The sequence below is a fragment of the Alexandromys fortis genome, unplaced genomic scaffold, assembly GCF_014885135.2.
Source record: "Alexandromys fortis isolate MF-2015 unplaced genomic scaffold, M_Fortis_MF-2015_v1.1 scaffold_251, whole genome shotgun sequence".
In the NCBI taxonomy this organism is placed as follows: Eukaryota; Metazoa; Chordata; class Mammalia; order Rodentia; family Cricetidae; genus Alexandromys; species Alexandromys fortis.
In genome coordinates, this window is record NW_026068176.1 from 1,698,871 (window position 1) to 1,714,345 (window position 15,475).

Sequence of the window (15,475 nt, forward strand, 5' to 3'; positions counted from 1 at the left end):
CATCCATTTGCCTGCAAACTTCAAGAAGTCCTTGTTTTTTACTGCTGAGTAGTACTCTAATATGTATATATTCCATACTTTCTTCATCCATTCTTCAATTGAAGGGCATCTAGGTTGTTTCCAGGTTCTGGCTATTACAAACAATGCTGCTATGAACATAGTTGAGCATATACTTTTGTTGTATGATAGGGCATCTCTTGGGTATATTCCCAAGAGTGGTATTGCTGGGTCCAGGGGTAGGTTGATCCCGAATTTTCTGAGAAACCGCCACACTGCTTTCCAGAGTGGTTGATTCTTTGTGTAGCCCGGGTTGTCCTGGTATTCTCATTGGAAAACAGGCTGGCCTCGAACTCAGAAATCCCACAGCCTGTGCTTCCCCAGTTCAAAGATAGGTTGACTTTGAGAAAAACTTGGGACAGGTGCTTATCAGAAATCAATACAGTAAGGCAATGAGCTTCATTTACTGGCTAGGGTTCTTATAGCGCTAGGGCTTGGGAAAGCCTCACTGGGGATTCTGGGAATTTTCCTGAATGATCAGAATGGTCTTGTGGGTTAGATGAGATGATGTTACTGATTTAACTAGCATTACAGGAATGATATATTCAATTAAAATCTGTCTTCAGCAAACTGAAACTGTTAGATTCATGGAAAGGGATACTATTCAGGCCAGAATGGAGCTGCCTTCAAGACAAGATGGCTGTGCTTCTGTTCTCTCAATTCAGGAACTATGCTTTGCGAGGATGTCTCTAATGATACCTCCTGTTAAGGAGGGGCAACAGTCCTAGGAATGAAGGGTCTAGAGGAGGAGGACAACGTTAAGGCCTTCTTGTGAGTTGACTGTGCTAGGAAAATAGAGGTGATCCTGTCAGCCGAAAACATCTGGAAAAGGTTAGCAAATCATGGAAGAAAGAGCAATCCCAGAATGATCATGATAGCAGGAGCAACCAAAAGAGCAGCCAAAAGAAGCAATTAAGTATGCGAAAGGGTTAATCATGAGATGTAAGACCCCTGAAGAACAATGACTGTATCCTTTTTAATTTTAATTTAATTTTATAAAGATGCCTGGCACCAGGGGCTGGAGAGATGGCTCAGAGGTTAAGAGCATTGCCTGCTCTTCCAAAGGTCCTGAGTTCAATTCCCAGCAACAACATGGTGGCTCACAACCATCTGTAATGAGGTCTGGTGCCCTCTTCTGGCCTGCAGGCATACAGACAGAATATTGTATACATAATAAATAAATAATTTTTTTTTAATAAAAAGATGCCTGGCACCCACAAAGGCCAGATTAGAAGGCATCAGATCCCGTGGAACACAGTTTCAGATGGTTGTGAGCCACACTGGGGATGCTGGAAACTGAACCCAGAACCACTGTAAGAGCAACAAGTGTTCTTAATCATCAAGCCATTTCTCCAGTACAGTAGCCTTTCAACCTTGTGATCCATCTCTACCTGAACTGACTTACTGATAAAAAAATAACACTGTTTATTCAAAAGTGCACATATATCCCCCATGGGTGTCCTATAGAAGACAGGGAGGGCCCAGAAGTTCTGCTTGACAGCAACAGCGAGGTAACAGATCTGGTCTTGGATTGTCAGAAGCCAGTGTCCGACATTGCTGATGCTCTCTAATACTTGTTTAGAGAGAAAAATGGGTTATCCGGTGAAAGGTTTCTCATATGATGAGGGTCCCCTACTTAACACCATGAAGACTACCAAGGTTGTTTTGAGACCCTGATGGAGCCTGACACTTGGATAAGTATATCCTAGGATGTTTTAGTACAAAAGATCTCCACACTTTCTCAGAATGGAATATAACAAATACTTATTTATTAGGTGGTAAACTCATATAAATATAGTGATCTGCAGTCCTCTGCATGCAGAAGGAACTGAAACCCAATCCAGCATCCAAAGGGCTCATGCAGGCTTTTTTGTCTGCATTTATAGTACATAAGACCACACCCAAAGTTGGCTAGTATCTTAAATGCTATTGGCTGAAGGAATTCCCAAAGCACCTCCCCTTTTGTCTAAATAAAAGAGTTTTAAGGCTAATACAAAACTATATACAATCAGAACAAATATCAAGTATAAAAATTGGAATTACAACCAGAATGAACAACATCAAGAAAGAAATATATGTTGAATTTTTCAGTAGTAATCTTTTCCAAAAGGAGTCTAAGTCTTATATTAGAAATGGCTTTTCTAATTCATGAGAGGAAAGTAACTATGACTATCTAGTCTTCACATTCATCAAAGATCTGAGAAGGTAAATAATATTACTTGAATAACAGGAAGTGTAATCAAGCAACTTCCAAAAGGTGCTAGAAATGACAGTGACAACAGGTTATTTGGGCAATCACCCAAAGTCTCATTTGCAATGTTAGGGCAACCAGCTTAGCCTATGGCCTAGAGCAACTGACAGACCATTTTCAGAAGCAGGAAAATTTTAAAAACCATCTTATCCTGTTTTGGCAATGCTTGGCAGTCTTTTTGCTGTATCATATTTGTTCAGTCTGGACACTGCATTTTTCAATGGTTGAGGTAGTGTCAGTTATTTGCCCAAAGGCCAGTTTGTTAAGAAGAAAACAAGGTCTAAGTGGAGTATATTCAGCATTCAACATTCTCTCAGGAATAGATCAGTACTTCCAGAAGCAATCATCTCTCATGTCAACAGAATCCTAAGTTATTTGAATGTCATATTCTACAATTCTTTGAAGTAGTTAAAGGTTACCTATCTATGCAGAATACAATTTCTACACATTTAAAGAACTTGGTTAGTCTAACTATGACAAACATGGATGACTATTGGTCTATAATTCTTAATACCTATATAGCTTAAAGACTAAGGATTCATATTAAACAATCTTTAAACAAATGTGCAGCAGATGAGAACAATGACCTCCAAATGTAAACAATGTATAAGTATCTTGATCAGAGGTAGAAATATATATTGCAATATAATAAATGTATCCTAAAATTGCATCAATATACAAAATATCTTAAAAAGAGGTAGAAACATGCATTCATATAATATGACAAAATAACTGCATAGGTACAGAAATATTGTACACAGAAATAAGAGTATGTTCAATATAACAAATATAATTTGAATTTTTATCAATATGCAAGAATTTATACCAATATAAATCATCTATAAATAATAGCTCAAAAGTATTCTCACTACTATTCACTATTATTATTATTGTGAGTAAGCTCACACTAATCTACCTATTATCCTATCTAATCCCTTTTATCAAAAGAGATCCCTGAGCCTACTTAATTTCAACCCCCAACCCTATATCACTTATAACCAACCCCTAATAGATGTCCCTAACCCTGAGGACAAACTTTTTTGGAAGAGGGGAACATTGTCTTCTAGAATCATTTTCAGCTGTCATGGAGGTAATGCTATTACTATGGGATCCTGTAAAACTAAAATGATGGATAAGTTTCAAGATTACTGTTTGGGGGGGGCTGGAGAGATGGCTCAGTGGTTAAGAGCATTGCCTGCTCTTCCAAAGGTCTTGAGTTCAATGCCCGGCAACCACATGGTGGCTCACAACCATCTGGAATGAGGTCTGGTGCCCTCTTCTGGCCTGCAGACATACACACAGACATAATATTGTATACATAATAAATAAATAAATATAAAAAAAGATCACTGTTTGGTACAATTATAGATAGTCTTTGAGTAGTCACTTGGGTTTTTCTGAAGTTCTTATTTTAAGTTATGGTCAGAATGTTGTAAAATGGTGCACTATCTCAACTAACCTAATTTTCTATAAACCTATTTTATAACCTAAATAATTGATAGAATCTCCTCTTTGTATTTTTTCAGGAGCAATTTGTAATCCACGATTAGGCAAAACTTTCTTTACCTCTTCAAACTTTCTTTCTAAATTATCTACATTTGAATCAGATAGCAAAATGCCATCCATGTAATGGTAAACTATAAATTTAGGAAATTGCTTATGTATTATTTCCAATGGCTGACTTACAAACTATTGGCACAGGGTGAGACTATTTAACATTCCCTGTGTGAGGACCCTCCATTGAAATCTCTTAGAAGGCTGAGAATTATTATAAGTAGGCACTGTGAAGGCAAATTTTTCTCTATCGTTTTCTTGTAACGGTATAATGAAAAAACAATCTTTTAAATCAATAGCTATAAAAGGCCATCCTTTAGGCAACAGAGAAAGCAAAGGAATTCCAGATTGTAGAGGGCCCATTGGTTGAATAACTTTATTGACAGCTATTAGATATGTCACCATTCTTCATTTTCCAGATTTCTTTTCAAGAACAAATACAGGAAAATTCCAAGGGCTGGTTGATTCTTCAATATGGTGCACATCTAGTTGCCCCTGTACCAGCTGTTCTAAAGCTTATAGCATCTCTTCTGTCAAAGGCCATTGTTTAACCCATATTGGTTCCTTAGTTAACCATTTTAAAGGGCTATTAGCACCTCTGAAGGTTTGCTAGTTGTTTTGTGTTTTTGTACAATCTAAATGGCTGTTGACAGTTTTTTTTTTAATAGTACCTTATGATATCCTTCCCAGAAACATGAATTGGATTGTACTCCCATATCTGAGACTGCATGAATGTTAATCTGGGTATTACATTGCTGCAACAGATTATGACCCCATAGAGTCACTGCTATGTTAGATAAATATGGCCTCAGCCTTCCTTCTGTCCTGCTGACCCTATGCATTCACCCCATCTCATGCTTTGTTTTACTTGAGATAGGGTTCCAGTTCTTAGGAATTGAACATTTGCCTCCTGAAGAGGCCAATTCAGATACCAAGATTCTGGAGTAATAATAGTCACATCCTCACCTGTGCCCAGTAATCCTTTAATTTAATATTACTTATATGTATTCTCAGCTTTGGTCTTTGATCATTTATAGAAGTCTGTCAAAATATACATTTCTGATTTTTCTATTAGAATTTTTATTCATCCTCTATGTTTATTCTACCATCCAGAGCAGTATGTGTTTTTTGTTTTGTTTTGTTTTGCTTTTTACAACAGGCACTTAATTGTTCTAGTTTTTCTGGGAAGACATGTCCTCCACAGTGACTGGGAATGGCTGGACCACAATTAATGTGAGGGCCTGCAAGAGCCCCCTCCCCAGAGTTTCTCAATGGTAGCAGGTTGTCTTGTTTGTCTCCTGTTGATCTACATTAATTGGTCCAATGGTGACCTTTGACGCATCTTCTATATCATCCAGAGGTTGAAACCTTCTATTTTTGTTATTCCAAGTGGAAACATTTATAGAAACATCTTGTCTACAATCCCTTCTAAGATGTCCTATTCTATCACTATAAAAGCATTTGGTATTTTGATGTCTCTCCATACCTTTGGAAATTGCTTCTTCTGCCCAATCCTCAGTATTATAGTCAAATGACTCAACATTGATTGTGTGCAGTATATATCCATTCATCGATGCTAATTTGACCTTTAAATACTTAAGTACCTTTTTGCATTCTAAGTTGGAATTTTCAAAAGACAGAGATTCAATAAGTACTCATATAGCTTCTTGATTTATTACCTATTTGTACAGCTATAGTTAACCTTTTTAAAAAAAAAAAGTCACTAAAAGGTCCCTTTCAGAATGCCTAAGTTAAAGATCAATGGTAACACCAAGTGTTGTCAGATTCCTAAGGAAACTGATCACTCACAAGACACTGATGAGAATCATAGCCTTTCCAGATAAAGAGCACGGTAGCATCTTACATTTATTTGTAGGAGTCAAACTAAAATCTTCTCAATATCTTTCAACGGATGTATGGTTAAGTAAACTATGATACATCTATACAGTGACACACTGTTCAGTAATAAAAATGAGCAAATTATTAATATATAAAAGCTGAAAGCTCTCCAAATTATTACAGTAACTACCAGCTGAGCCTGCATCAAAGTTATATGTTGCATTATATAATATTTATATAATATTCTGAAAACCAGAAATTTGTAGTAATGATGTATAGCGAGCAGTTAGTGGTTTTGAGGAGTTAGAAATTGGGCAGAGTTGGAAAATACTGTGGCTGGAAGAGGAGCATATGGAACCCTGTGATAAAACTTCTTTATATTGAAGGGACCATCGTGACTGACTAAAACTTAAGCACACACACAAATAAGTGCACACAGTTCCAAGTAACATCAGTGTGTTTTATCAATGGTGATTTCTTGGCCATAGTATTGAGCTGTAGTTATTGAAAATATTGTCCCCAGAGGAAAGTAGGTACAGGACATATGTATATATTATTGTTAAGTTTGAGATTATATATTATATTATTGCCCAAGATCAGTGAAACTGATTGACTGGATGGGAACTTAACAGAGATAAAAACCCAAGCATGAAGAATGGAGAAAATCTTAGTGTCATAGTTGATGAGTCTTGTCGGAGGATAATTATCTAAAATGTCCATATAACACTTCTGACTTTTCTTCAATAGTGTGCACTCTTTACCTTCCTCAAGACAGAGACTGCAAGTCTCAGCATGTATTTCTCCAATGTAGAACCAAATTGTTAGAATATGAGTTTATGATGCACTGTTTCTTTATGCAACAAAATGTTCATGCACAGAAAATCATTAAAATGAATTGCTAACAAATGTTGCATGTGTTTTTCAGGCTGTCAATATAGTTGGGGTTGGAATGTTTGGAGGAACTGGAAAAGTAACTACACCGGGAACTGTACCCGCCATAGTCCCAATGTTACAAGAAGTTGAAGACAAAGTTCCTGCCGAACTGTCCTCATCTTGCATAGCTATCCGATGGGAGGAGCCTGACTGCCGTGGCTCTCCCATCACTGGATATAACATCGAGTATGGAGATAAAAAAATCCTGACTGTTGATAGAGTAACAGAGTATGTTCTGAAAAACCTACAGCCTAACACTACATACGGGTAAGTCACTCATATCTTATTTTGGGTACGTGGAATGTTGAGAATTTTGAGCAGATCTGCTTTTGTGTATTTAATATACTTCAGATTTCTTTTGAAAAAGTTCTGCCTCATGGGTGAAATTTCATATTAGTAAGAAACATTTCTGCCTCTCATCAATAGTTTTCAATATTAGTTCTACCTTGGAAACCTATCTTGTAATCAGTATAATAGTCATTCTATATAGAGATAGAGTAGGTTGGCTTATATGAAGAACAGTATTTCCTCTACTAAATATAAATTCATATATTTTAATTTATTTTTACCACTAGAATCAGAATTCAAGCTATTAATCATTACGGACTAAGTCCTTTTAGCCCATCAATAAGAAGCAAAACCAAACCAATACTACCCGCGCCTCCACAGCTTGATTGTGTGGTCCAAGGACACCAGAGTCTCAGACTCAAATGGGGGAATGCATCACGGAAAAAATCACATGCTAAAAAAGTTATGAGCTACAAATTACTAATGGAGGATCAACCTGGCAGGTAACCTATTTACCATTTAAAGTCTATTGTAATTAGAACACTTTGAACTGCTGTATCTTGCCAGCCATTCTCTATCTCTCTCTGTCTCTGTCTCTCTCTCTATCTCTCTCTTACACACACACACATACACACACTGAAATCTGTAGTTTCAGTGAATGAAGTCGACATGAAAACAACAACACCAATACTTTCAGTCCTTGTCCATGGATAAATTGTGTATTTTCCTTTCTTCCTAACCACTTTTCCTTTACCTAGTGCAATGTAAGTACCAGAGAAAAGAAGTTTTGGAAGAAAGAGAGAAAGCCTGCCACCCTGACAGTATTGATCTTGTGACTTGATTTCTTTTTGCCTTTTTCTTTGTTTTCCCTTTCTGGCTTGTTTTGACTTTCTTGGGTTCAACTGTTGATTATAACATTGCTTCCCTAATCTTTATCTTTTTCCTCTCAGATTTTCTGTCATTTACCATGGGCCTGATCTGACTCACAAAGTGCAAAAATTGAGAGAATATACACAATACAAGTTTAAAATCCAGGCATGTAATGAAGCTGGTGAGGGACCACAGTCTGATGTCTACACTTTCACTACAACAAAAACCCCACCTGGTGCTCTTAAAGGTAAATGATGCATGCAGATGCTGAACATTTTCTTAGAGCTTCCTCAGCACACACATATAAGCAGTAATTAGAAAATGCTAAGTCAAGAGAGGCAGCAAGGCTCAGAAGCACAAATGCCACATGCACTCTCTCATGGGAATTCTGACTTCTAAATTTTATATAAATGTATTTAGGTGAGAGTCAGTATGGATAGAGGTGAGGAAAGTAGAAATCATAAGACTAGGGGAGACTCTAAGGAAAGAGGTAGAAAGGGCATGAAACACATATGACATTAAAGTAGAAGGGGATTCAGGAGGTTGAGGAGTACAAGTAGTAAGATGGAGCAGGAAACTGAGATGCACAGCCGATGGGGAACCTAAACAAACTCAACACGTATGAAAACGCCATAAGGAAGTCTCTTACTTTCTTTGAAAATTGAAAAATTAAATTAAGAGGCTAGAGAGAGTTTAGATGTTAAGAGCATTGACTGCTCTTCGAGAGGAGTTGGGTTCAATTCCCAGCACCTATATGGAACCTCATAATGTCTGTAACTGCATTCCTGGGTATCTGGCTCACTTATGTGGACATACATGTAGGCAAAACACAAATGCCTATAAAATAATAATAAATAATAGTAAATAAATTATTTAAAAAACAGTCTTGCACTAGTGACACATGCCAATAATCTGAGCACCCTAGGAGGCAGAAGCAAGCAGATCACTGTGAGTTTGAGGCCAGACTGGTCTACAGAGCAAATTTCAGGACAGGATCCAGACCTACACAGAGACACCCTCTCACATAAAACAGAAAAAAATATATTTAACTTAAATTAAGTCTTGAGGCTAGATAGATGCTTCAGTGAGTAGTAGCACTGAATGCTCTTCCAAAGAACCCAGGTTCAATTCCTAGTGCCTTCATGGAAGCTTACAACCATCTCTAACTACACTTCCTGAAGATCTAGTGCTCTCATCTGGTTTCCACAGGTACCAGGTGCACACATAGTGCAGACATAAGTATATGTCATCCATATACATTAAATAAATAAATAATTTGAAATTTAAATTAAATCTTAAAAATGCCATAGTAATTTTTAAATTCACTAATAGAATAATAAAAATGTAGTGCTTAATTGTGTAATTAAGGAATAATGAAAAGATTTATCAAGACTTCAGGCCTAGTAGTGGTGGCACACACAAAATTTTATTCCAGCACTTGGGAGGCAGAGGTATGCAGGTCTTTGAGTATAAGGCCAGCCTGGTCTACAAATTGAGTTCCAGGACAGCCAGAACTGTTGCACAGAGAAGCTCTGTCTCAGAAAAATATACATTTTTAAGGATTAGTAAGACTCTGAAAATCAGTATTTTTCAAATATCTTAGACATCATCTAATTTTAGCACTGCAAATTTAAGAGTAAGCCATGGAGCTGAAAAGAGGCCTGAAAGATTAAGAACACTGGTTGATCTTGCATAGGACCCAGGTTATGTTTCCAACACCCATTTGGTGGTTTACAACCATCTGTAAATCCAGTTCCAAAGAATCCAATTCCCTGTCTCTGTGAGCACCAAGAACACAAACTGGTACCCATACCCTATACACATGCAAAACACAGGCTCCTGGTTTCCATAATGGTGTGCTGCCAACATTGTAATATCCATTCATTGCTACACATTATATTTTCTCAAATGTTTTCTTATGAAAAAGTCATCAATTGATGGGTGTAACTATACTGACTAAAACTAAATTAATATATCAACTTTAATTCTAAAACTATTAATTTAAACTTTTTATCAGTACTGTATGGTGTCCACCAGAGAAGTCTGCTCAAAGATGGGTTTAAGCCAATAGCAAGAATTTCTTAGCAGTTCTGAAACTACACTAGATGTTTCAGATGTTACTGTAGCACTGAGATGTCTTAGGGTGAGCTTTTAAGCAAAAACAGACAAACAAACGAAAACATGGTCTGGAATGGCATATGGTTAACAAGAACAGTTAGCCAGAAGCAGAACTACAGAAGCCAAAAAAACATGGTTAGTACACTTAGAGACTTTCCCAGAATTATTGACTATGGAGGGTTAGGGCTTTGTTTTAGTATTTGCAGGTGGTGCTGTTGTAATGCTGAGTTTTACAGCCTGAATTGTTCTTCTGTCATGGAGTCAGTTGTCCTAAGGTCTGGAGGCATGTTGCAATCAAAACAGTAAAATGCTATGTATCACACTAACAATGAGCCCAAGTTGGCAGGTCCCAGGTTTGAGGATTATTTTTCCCTCTCCCAGTTGCAATGTTTGGTTGATTCTATCTTTCCATATGAATTCAATCATTATTTGGTTTTTTTTTCTTATTTTATGTGAATCGGTGTTTTTGCTCGCATGTATGCTTGTGTGAGGGTGTCAGATCCCCTGGAATTGGAATAACAGATATTTGTGAGCTTCCATGTAGGTGCTGGGAATTAAACCTGTGTCCTCTGGAAGAGCAGCCCATGCTGTTAATTGCTGAGACATCTCTCTAGTTCCCAAGTTCAATCACTAATATGAAATCATTCTTCTCCAGTGGAATGCTAACCGAAACACATTCAAATTAAATTAATTCTGCCTAGATGACAATAATGCTTTCTTCTTTTTCCCGACTAATATCCCTATATGTTTAAGCCCCATTTTCTTAAAATGTAGATACTAACAACATAAAATCAATAGTGTGCTCCTTCTGACCTCACACAGTTGTTGCACCCCTCAAACAAAATTACTTGTCCTTATAAAAATATTTCTAAATGTAAAACATACCACCTAAACACAATGCAGATTATTCTAGAAGGAAAAAAAACAAAATTTGAATTTATAAAAATATTAATAGAAAATCTAACTATGCATTATTAGTTGACAACTTCATCAAGGTTTTGCTACAATAATGATGTCTGATGGTATAACAAAAGTAAATTCAATAATAAGTATTGTTCTGTTTGGTGTGGTAATGTATACCTTTAATGCCAGCACAAGGCTAGTCTGATCTTTGTAGCAAGTTCTAGGCCAGTCACAGCTACTTAGGGAAAGCATCTCTCAAAATACAAAAGTACCTTTTTAAATATGGTTACCTATTTCTCATATTAGGTCTACATGTGCTTGTAATGATTGTGTGGTTCGAGTCATTTTGATGTATTCAGCATCATGTAGAAAAAACTAGAAATTTCTAAAATGTAATTTTCCTTTCCCAGCCCCTAAATTACATCCACTGAAAAGCAACAGTTGTGAGATCAAATGGGACTCCTTGGAGCCAATTAAAGGTGATCCCATTGTTTACTGTCTTCAAGTCGTCACTGGAAAGAAAGCTGAACAGGTATATTCTTTCACATTTAGTCTTTAATATTCTGCCAGGCACGATAGCCCCTGATGTTAGCCTCAGCACTTGGCAGGTAAACACAGGAGGATGAAGGTACTCTTTGGTTACATAGCAAGTCTGAGGGTATCCTGGGATCTATGAGGTCTTGTTTTGTTTTGTTAGTAGTATGCTGGTGGGAGTGTGCATCTTTATTACCAGCACTTGGGAGGCAGAAACAGGCAGATCTGTGAGTTCTAGGTCGGTCTGGTCTCCAAATCATGTTCCAGGACAACAAGGGCTACACAGAGAACCCTGTCTTGAAAGCAATTGTAGTTCTATGTCCATCTGTAGTTAGAGCTTTTGAAGGGTAGCATGTTATTTTTAAAGGTGTTTAAAGTATTTAAATCTCATTCCAAAGTATCATCTCATCTGTAACATTAATGTACATAATCTAGCTTATTCATTTAATTAGCTTACCACCACTGAATTGTTTATTATTTCTTGATTCCACTGACCACAATCCATGATTCAAGTACATACATAAAATAATTAAATCTCAACAGTTGTAGGGTTTTCTTATGCTTTATTGAACATAATTATCTAATAAATACTGAACCCCTCAGAACATTAGAAACACTGTTACAAGAAGAGAGTAGCCCTTTGTTTCTCCTGGCCACCCAGCTAGCTTACACCCGAAATAACCACATAGAAACTGTATTCATGCCTGGCAATGGTGGTGCACGCCTTTAATCCCAGCACTCAGGAGGCAGAAGCAGGCAGATCTCTGTGAGTTGGAGACCAGCCTGGTCTACAGAGCTAGTTCCAGGACAGGCTCCAAAGCCACAGAGAAACCCTGTCTCAAAAAACCAAAAAAAAAAAAAAAGAAAGAAACTGTATTCATTAAAACACCGCTTGACCATTAGTTCTAACTTATTATTAGCTAACTCTTACATATTAGTTTAACGCATTTCCATTAATCTGTGTATCACCACATGACTGTGGCTTACCAGCAAGCTTCTAGCTAGTGTCCGTCTCACAAAGAAGATCCATGGCATCTCTCATTCAGCCCTTCTTTCCAGCATTCAGTTCTGTCTTCTCCGCCTACCTAAGTTCTGCCCTATCAGGTCAAAAGCAGTTTTTTATTCATTAACTAATGAAAGTAACACATGAACAGAAGACCCTCCTACACCATTTCCCCTTTTCTGTTTAAACAAAAAAAAAGGGCTTTAACTTTAACATAGTAAAATTACATATAACAAAAGAGGTATCAAATAAGAATTACAGTTATAATACTTATATCTACTTTATCTTTTATCATAACTAAGGAGAATTATAACTATAAATTCTTTAACTCCATCAAAGACTCTAGAAAGATATAATATTACCTAAGTAAAAAGAAAGTGCATTGAAAGCAACTTCCAAGACTCTAGAATTGACAGAGAAATCTCACTGCCTGTACAGTCACCCAAAGTTTTTCTATAACATTGGGGAATCTATCTTCAGCCTACTGGCCCATAGTATCCAGCAGACTTTTACGTGAATTAGAAAATTTCAAAGACAGTTCTGCCTATATTGGCAGTTTTCAGTTACTTTCTTCTGTGTCCTGCAGAATGTCTCACAGACTCTTTCATGAAGCAGGAAGCCTGAGGGACCATCTCTCCTTTAGGCAAGTTCAGCAGTCCTCTCTCTCTGGGTACTGCATGCCCAGTGAAGCAGTCCAGGCAAGAGCAGTTTCTTGCCCAAATGGCTACCAAACTCCATAAGGAGCTTCTTTGATCTCCATCTTCCTTTTGAAGTAGCTGGTGCTGCCAGGAGCAGATGTGTCTCATTGTCATGAAAAGTTCTAAGTTATTAAAACATTTTAAATGCCATTTTCTGTAGTCTTTGAAAGATATGAAGAATGCCTATCCATATGGAATATATCTATGCACATCTAGAAAATCTAACTAACATGACTACAAGCTTGACTGTTATAGATGATTATCTATTAACCTATATTTCTTAATTATATATTACATTTTTAAATGAGCTACACAATCACAATACCTTAATCAAGATCAGAAATACATATAAACAAAATTGACCTTAAATTTGTATCAATAAAGCAAGATCTATACCAATGCAAATTATTCATCTCTATATCATATCTCCCTTTAAATGTAAAAGAACATTTATAAACAATACTTGGAAATACGTGGAGTTAGTTGACCACGTTGAAGGCGCCAATTGTTACAAGCAGAGAGGGGCCATTTGTTTGTCCCGGCTGCCCAGCTAGCTTACACCAGGAATAACCACACAGAAACTATAGTCATTAAAACACTGCTTGGCCATCAGCTCTAAAGTCTTTTTAGCGAACTATTACATATTAGTTTAACCTATTTCCATTAATATGTGTATTGCACATTACTGTGGCTTACCGGAAAGATTCTAACCAGCATGCATCGCACGCAGAAGATCCATGGAGTTTCGCACACTGCCCTTCTTCCCAGCATTCAGTTCTGCCTTCTCTGCCTACCTAAGTTCTGCCCTATCAGGCCCAAAGCAGTTTCTTTATTCATTAACCAATGAAAGCAACACATAAACAGAAGAACCTCTTACACCAAAACACTGAGTAAAATTTTACTTATGCTGTGAACATGTTCATTAAACTAATGAATTTTTGTTGTTTTTCTGTTGAAAAATGCACAACATACTTTTAATTAGAAAGAAACTATAATTTTCATTTGATCCCTTTTCCTTTAGATTTACAAAGGACCGAATACCACCTTTTCCTTTTCCAACTATCTTGCAAATTCAAGATATCACTTCAAGGTCTGTGCCGGACGCCAATATGAAAATTCTGATGGCATACAAGAGCTCTGGGGGCCATATAGCTCCAGCTCACTTTTGTCAACTTATAAGCATCAGTCTGGGCATGGCAAAGGGAGTGGAGGGAAAGGAAGAGGGAACCACAATGACAATGAGAAGTACAAGACGGAAATGAGTGATGACACCTTTGTTTTAACCCTTCTGATAGGATTTGCACTTATTGCCATTTTGTGTGCTGTTGCAATTCAGTACTTCCTGATCAACTAGTCTGTTCTTTTAGGAATTAGGAAAGCACACTACATCAAATTTAGAAAATCTTAGATACATCTTCACTCATACTTAAAAATAAAGATTATTGGTAGAAACTAGTAACAGATAAAAAAAATCCTGTTTAGAATTTAAGAACTTTTAATGTGGCAGTAGAAGAAAATTCTTAAGGAAATTCCATCATTTTGTAAACAAAACTATACATTGTTGTGCAAAACTAAGAACTTTTGTTGAACTATTTCCTGCCTTAAATTTTCAAGTCAATCTTTTCCAAAAATTTTGAGGCCATGAGATAACAGCAGTGTTTTGGAATTTTGTTTGTAAGAAAATGATAAAAATCAATTCTACATGTCCAGTTAAATATCCATACGAATAAATAAAAAGTATCTACCAATCTTTTGTGCTCTCTTTTATTCAAAATAATGTATTCAGCAATTGGTTTCTACCCTGATAAAGAGTTTGAGTACTAGCTGGAGTTTTCTAAAGAACAGAACTGACAGAGTGAACACATATACTAATGGAGGATGCATTAGACTGCCTGGCAGTATAGACAGCCTCGGAATAGTCCATCAATGGCCGTCTCATGACAGAAAGGCCAAGAATCACTAGCTGTTTCACTCACGAGGCTGGATGTCTTCGCAGTCCCAGTGAGGAGCTGGAGCCTGGAGGATTCCTAGAGAAATGCAGGTTTTCAGACTACATTAGAATCCTGAAGAAGTTGGATTTAATACTGGACATAGCAACAGGAAAGAAGAACTTGCCAGGAAGAGTGGGGGAAAGCAGGCAAAAAGCAATGCTTCCTTCTTCTGTGTCCTTTGATATGAGCTACCGCCAGAAGGTGTGGCCCCAATTTACGGTGGGTCTTTCTGCTTCAAATAATATAATTAAGAAAATCACTCACAGGAGTGCCCAGAAGTGTGAATTTAGTTGAGTCTTCATGTAGTCAGGTTGACAACCAAGATTAGCCATCATGCTTTCAAAGTGGGGAAATAGTACTTTATAGCTCTTTGCTGTAATAGGAAATTAGAGAAAATTGAAATGACATGGAGAACTATTCTATACCACTGTAAGCT

At 37.0% G+C, this 15,475-nt stretch overlaps 1 protein-coding gene across 3 annotated transcripts in view; it reads left to right on the top strand.

Annotated features, from left to right (window-relative positions):
* The window catches only part of LOC126492503 (fibronectin type III domain containing protein 3C1-like), a 58,475-nt gene extending 43,710 nt beyond the window's left edge, over positions 1-14,765 (top strand). For 2 of the 3 annotated variants that reach the window (XM_050128952.1, XM_050128951.1), the window contains exons 23-24: positions 6,627-6,901; positions 7,210-7,955. In XM_050128952.1, the coding sequence (XP_049984909.1) occupies positions 6,627-6,901; positions 7,210-7,429 (495 nt within the window). In that variant the 3' untranslated portion in view covers positions 7,430-7,955. Of the gene's footprint in view, positions 1-6,626; positions 6,902-7,209; positions 8,040-11,223; positions 11,346-14,069 lie in introns of those variants that run through there. The other variant, XM_050128953.1, reaches the window with a different exon arrangement.
* Positions 14,766-15,475: the final 710 nt, after the last annotated feature.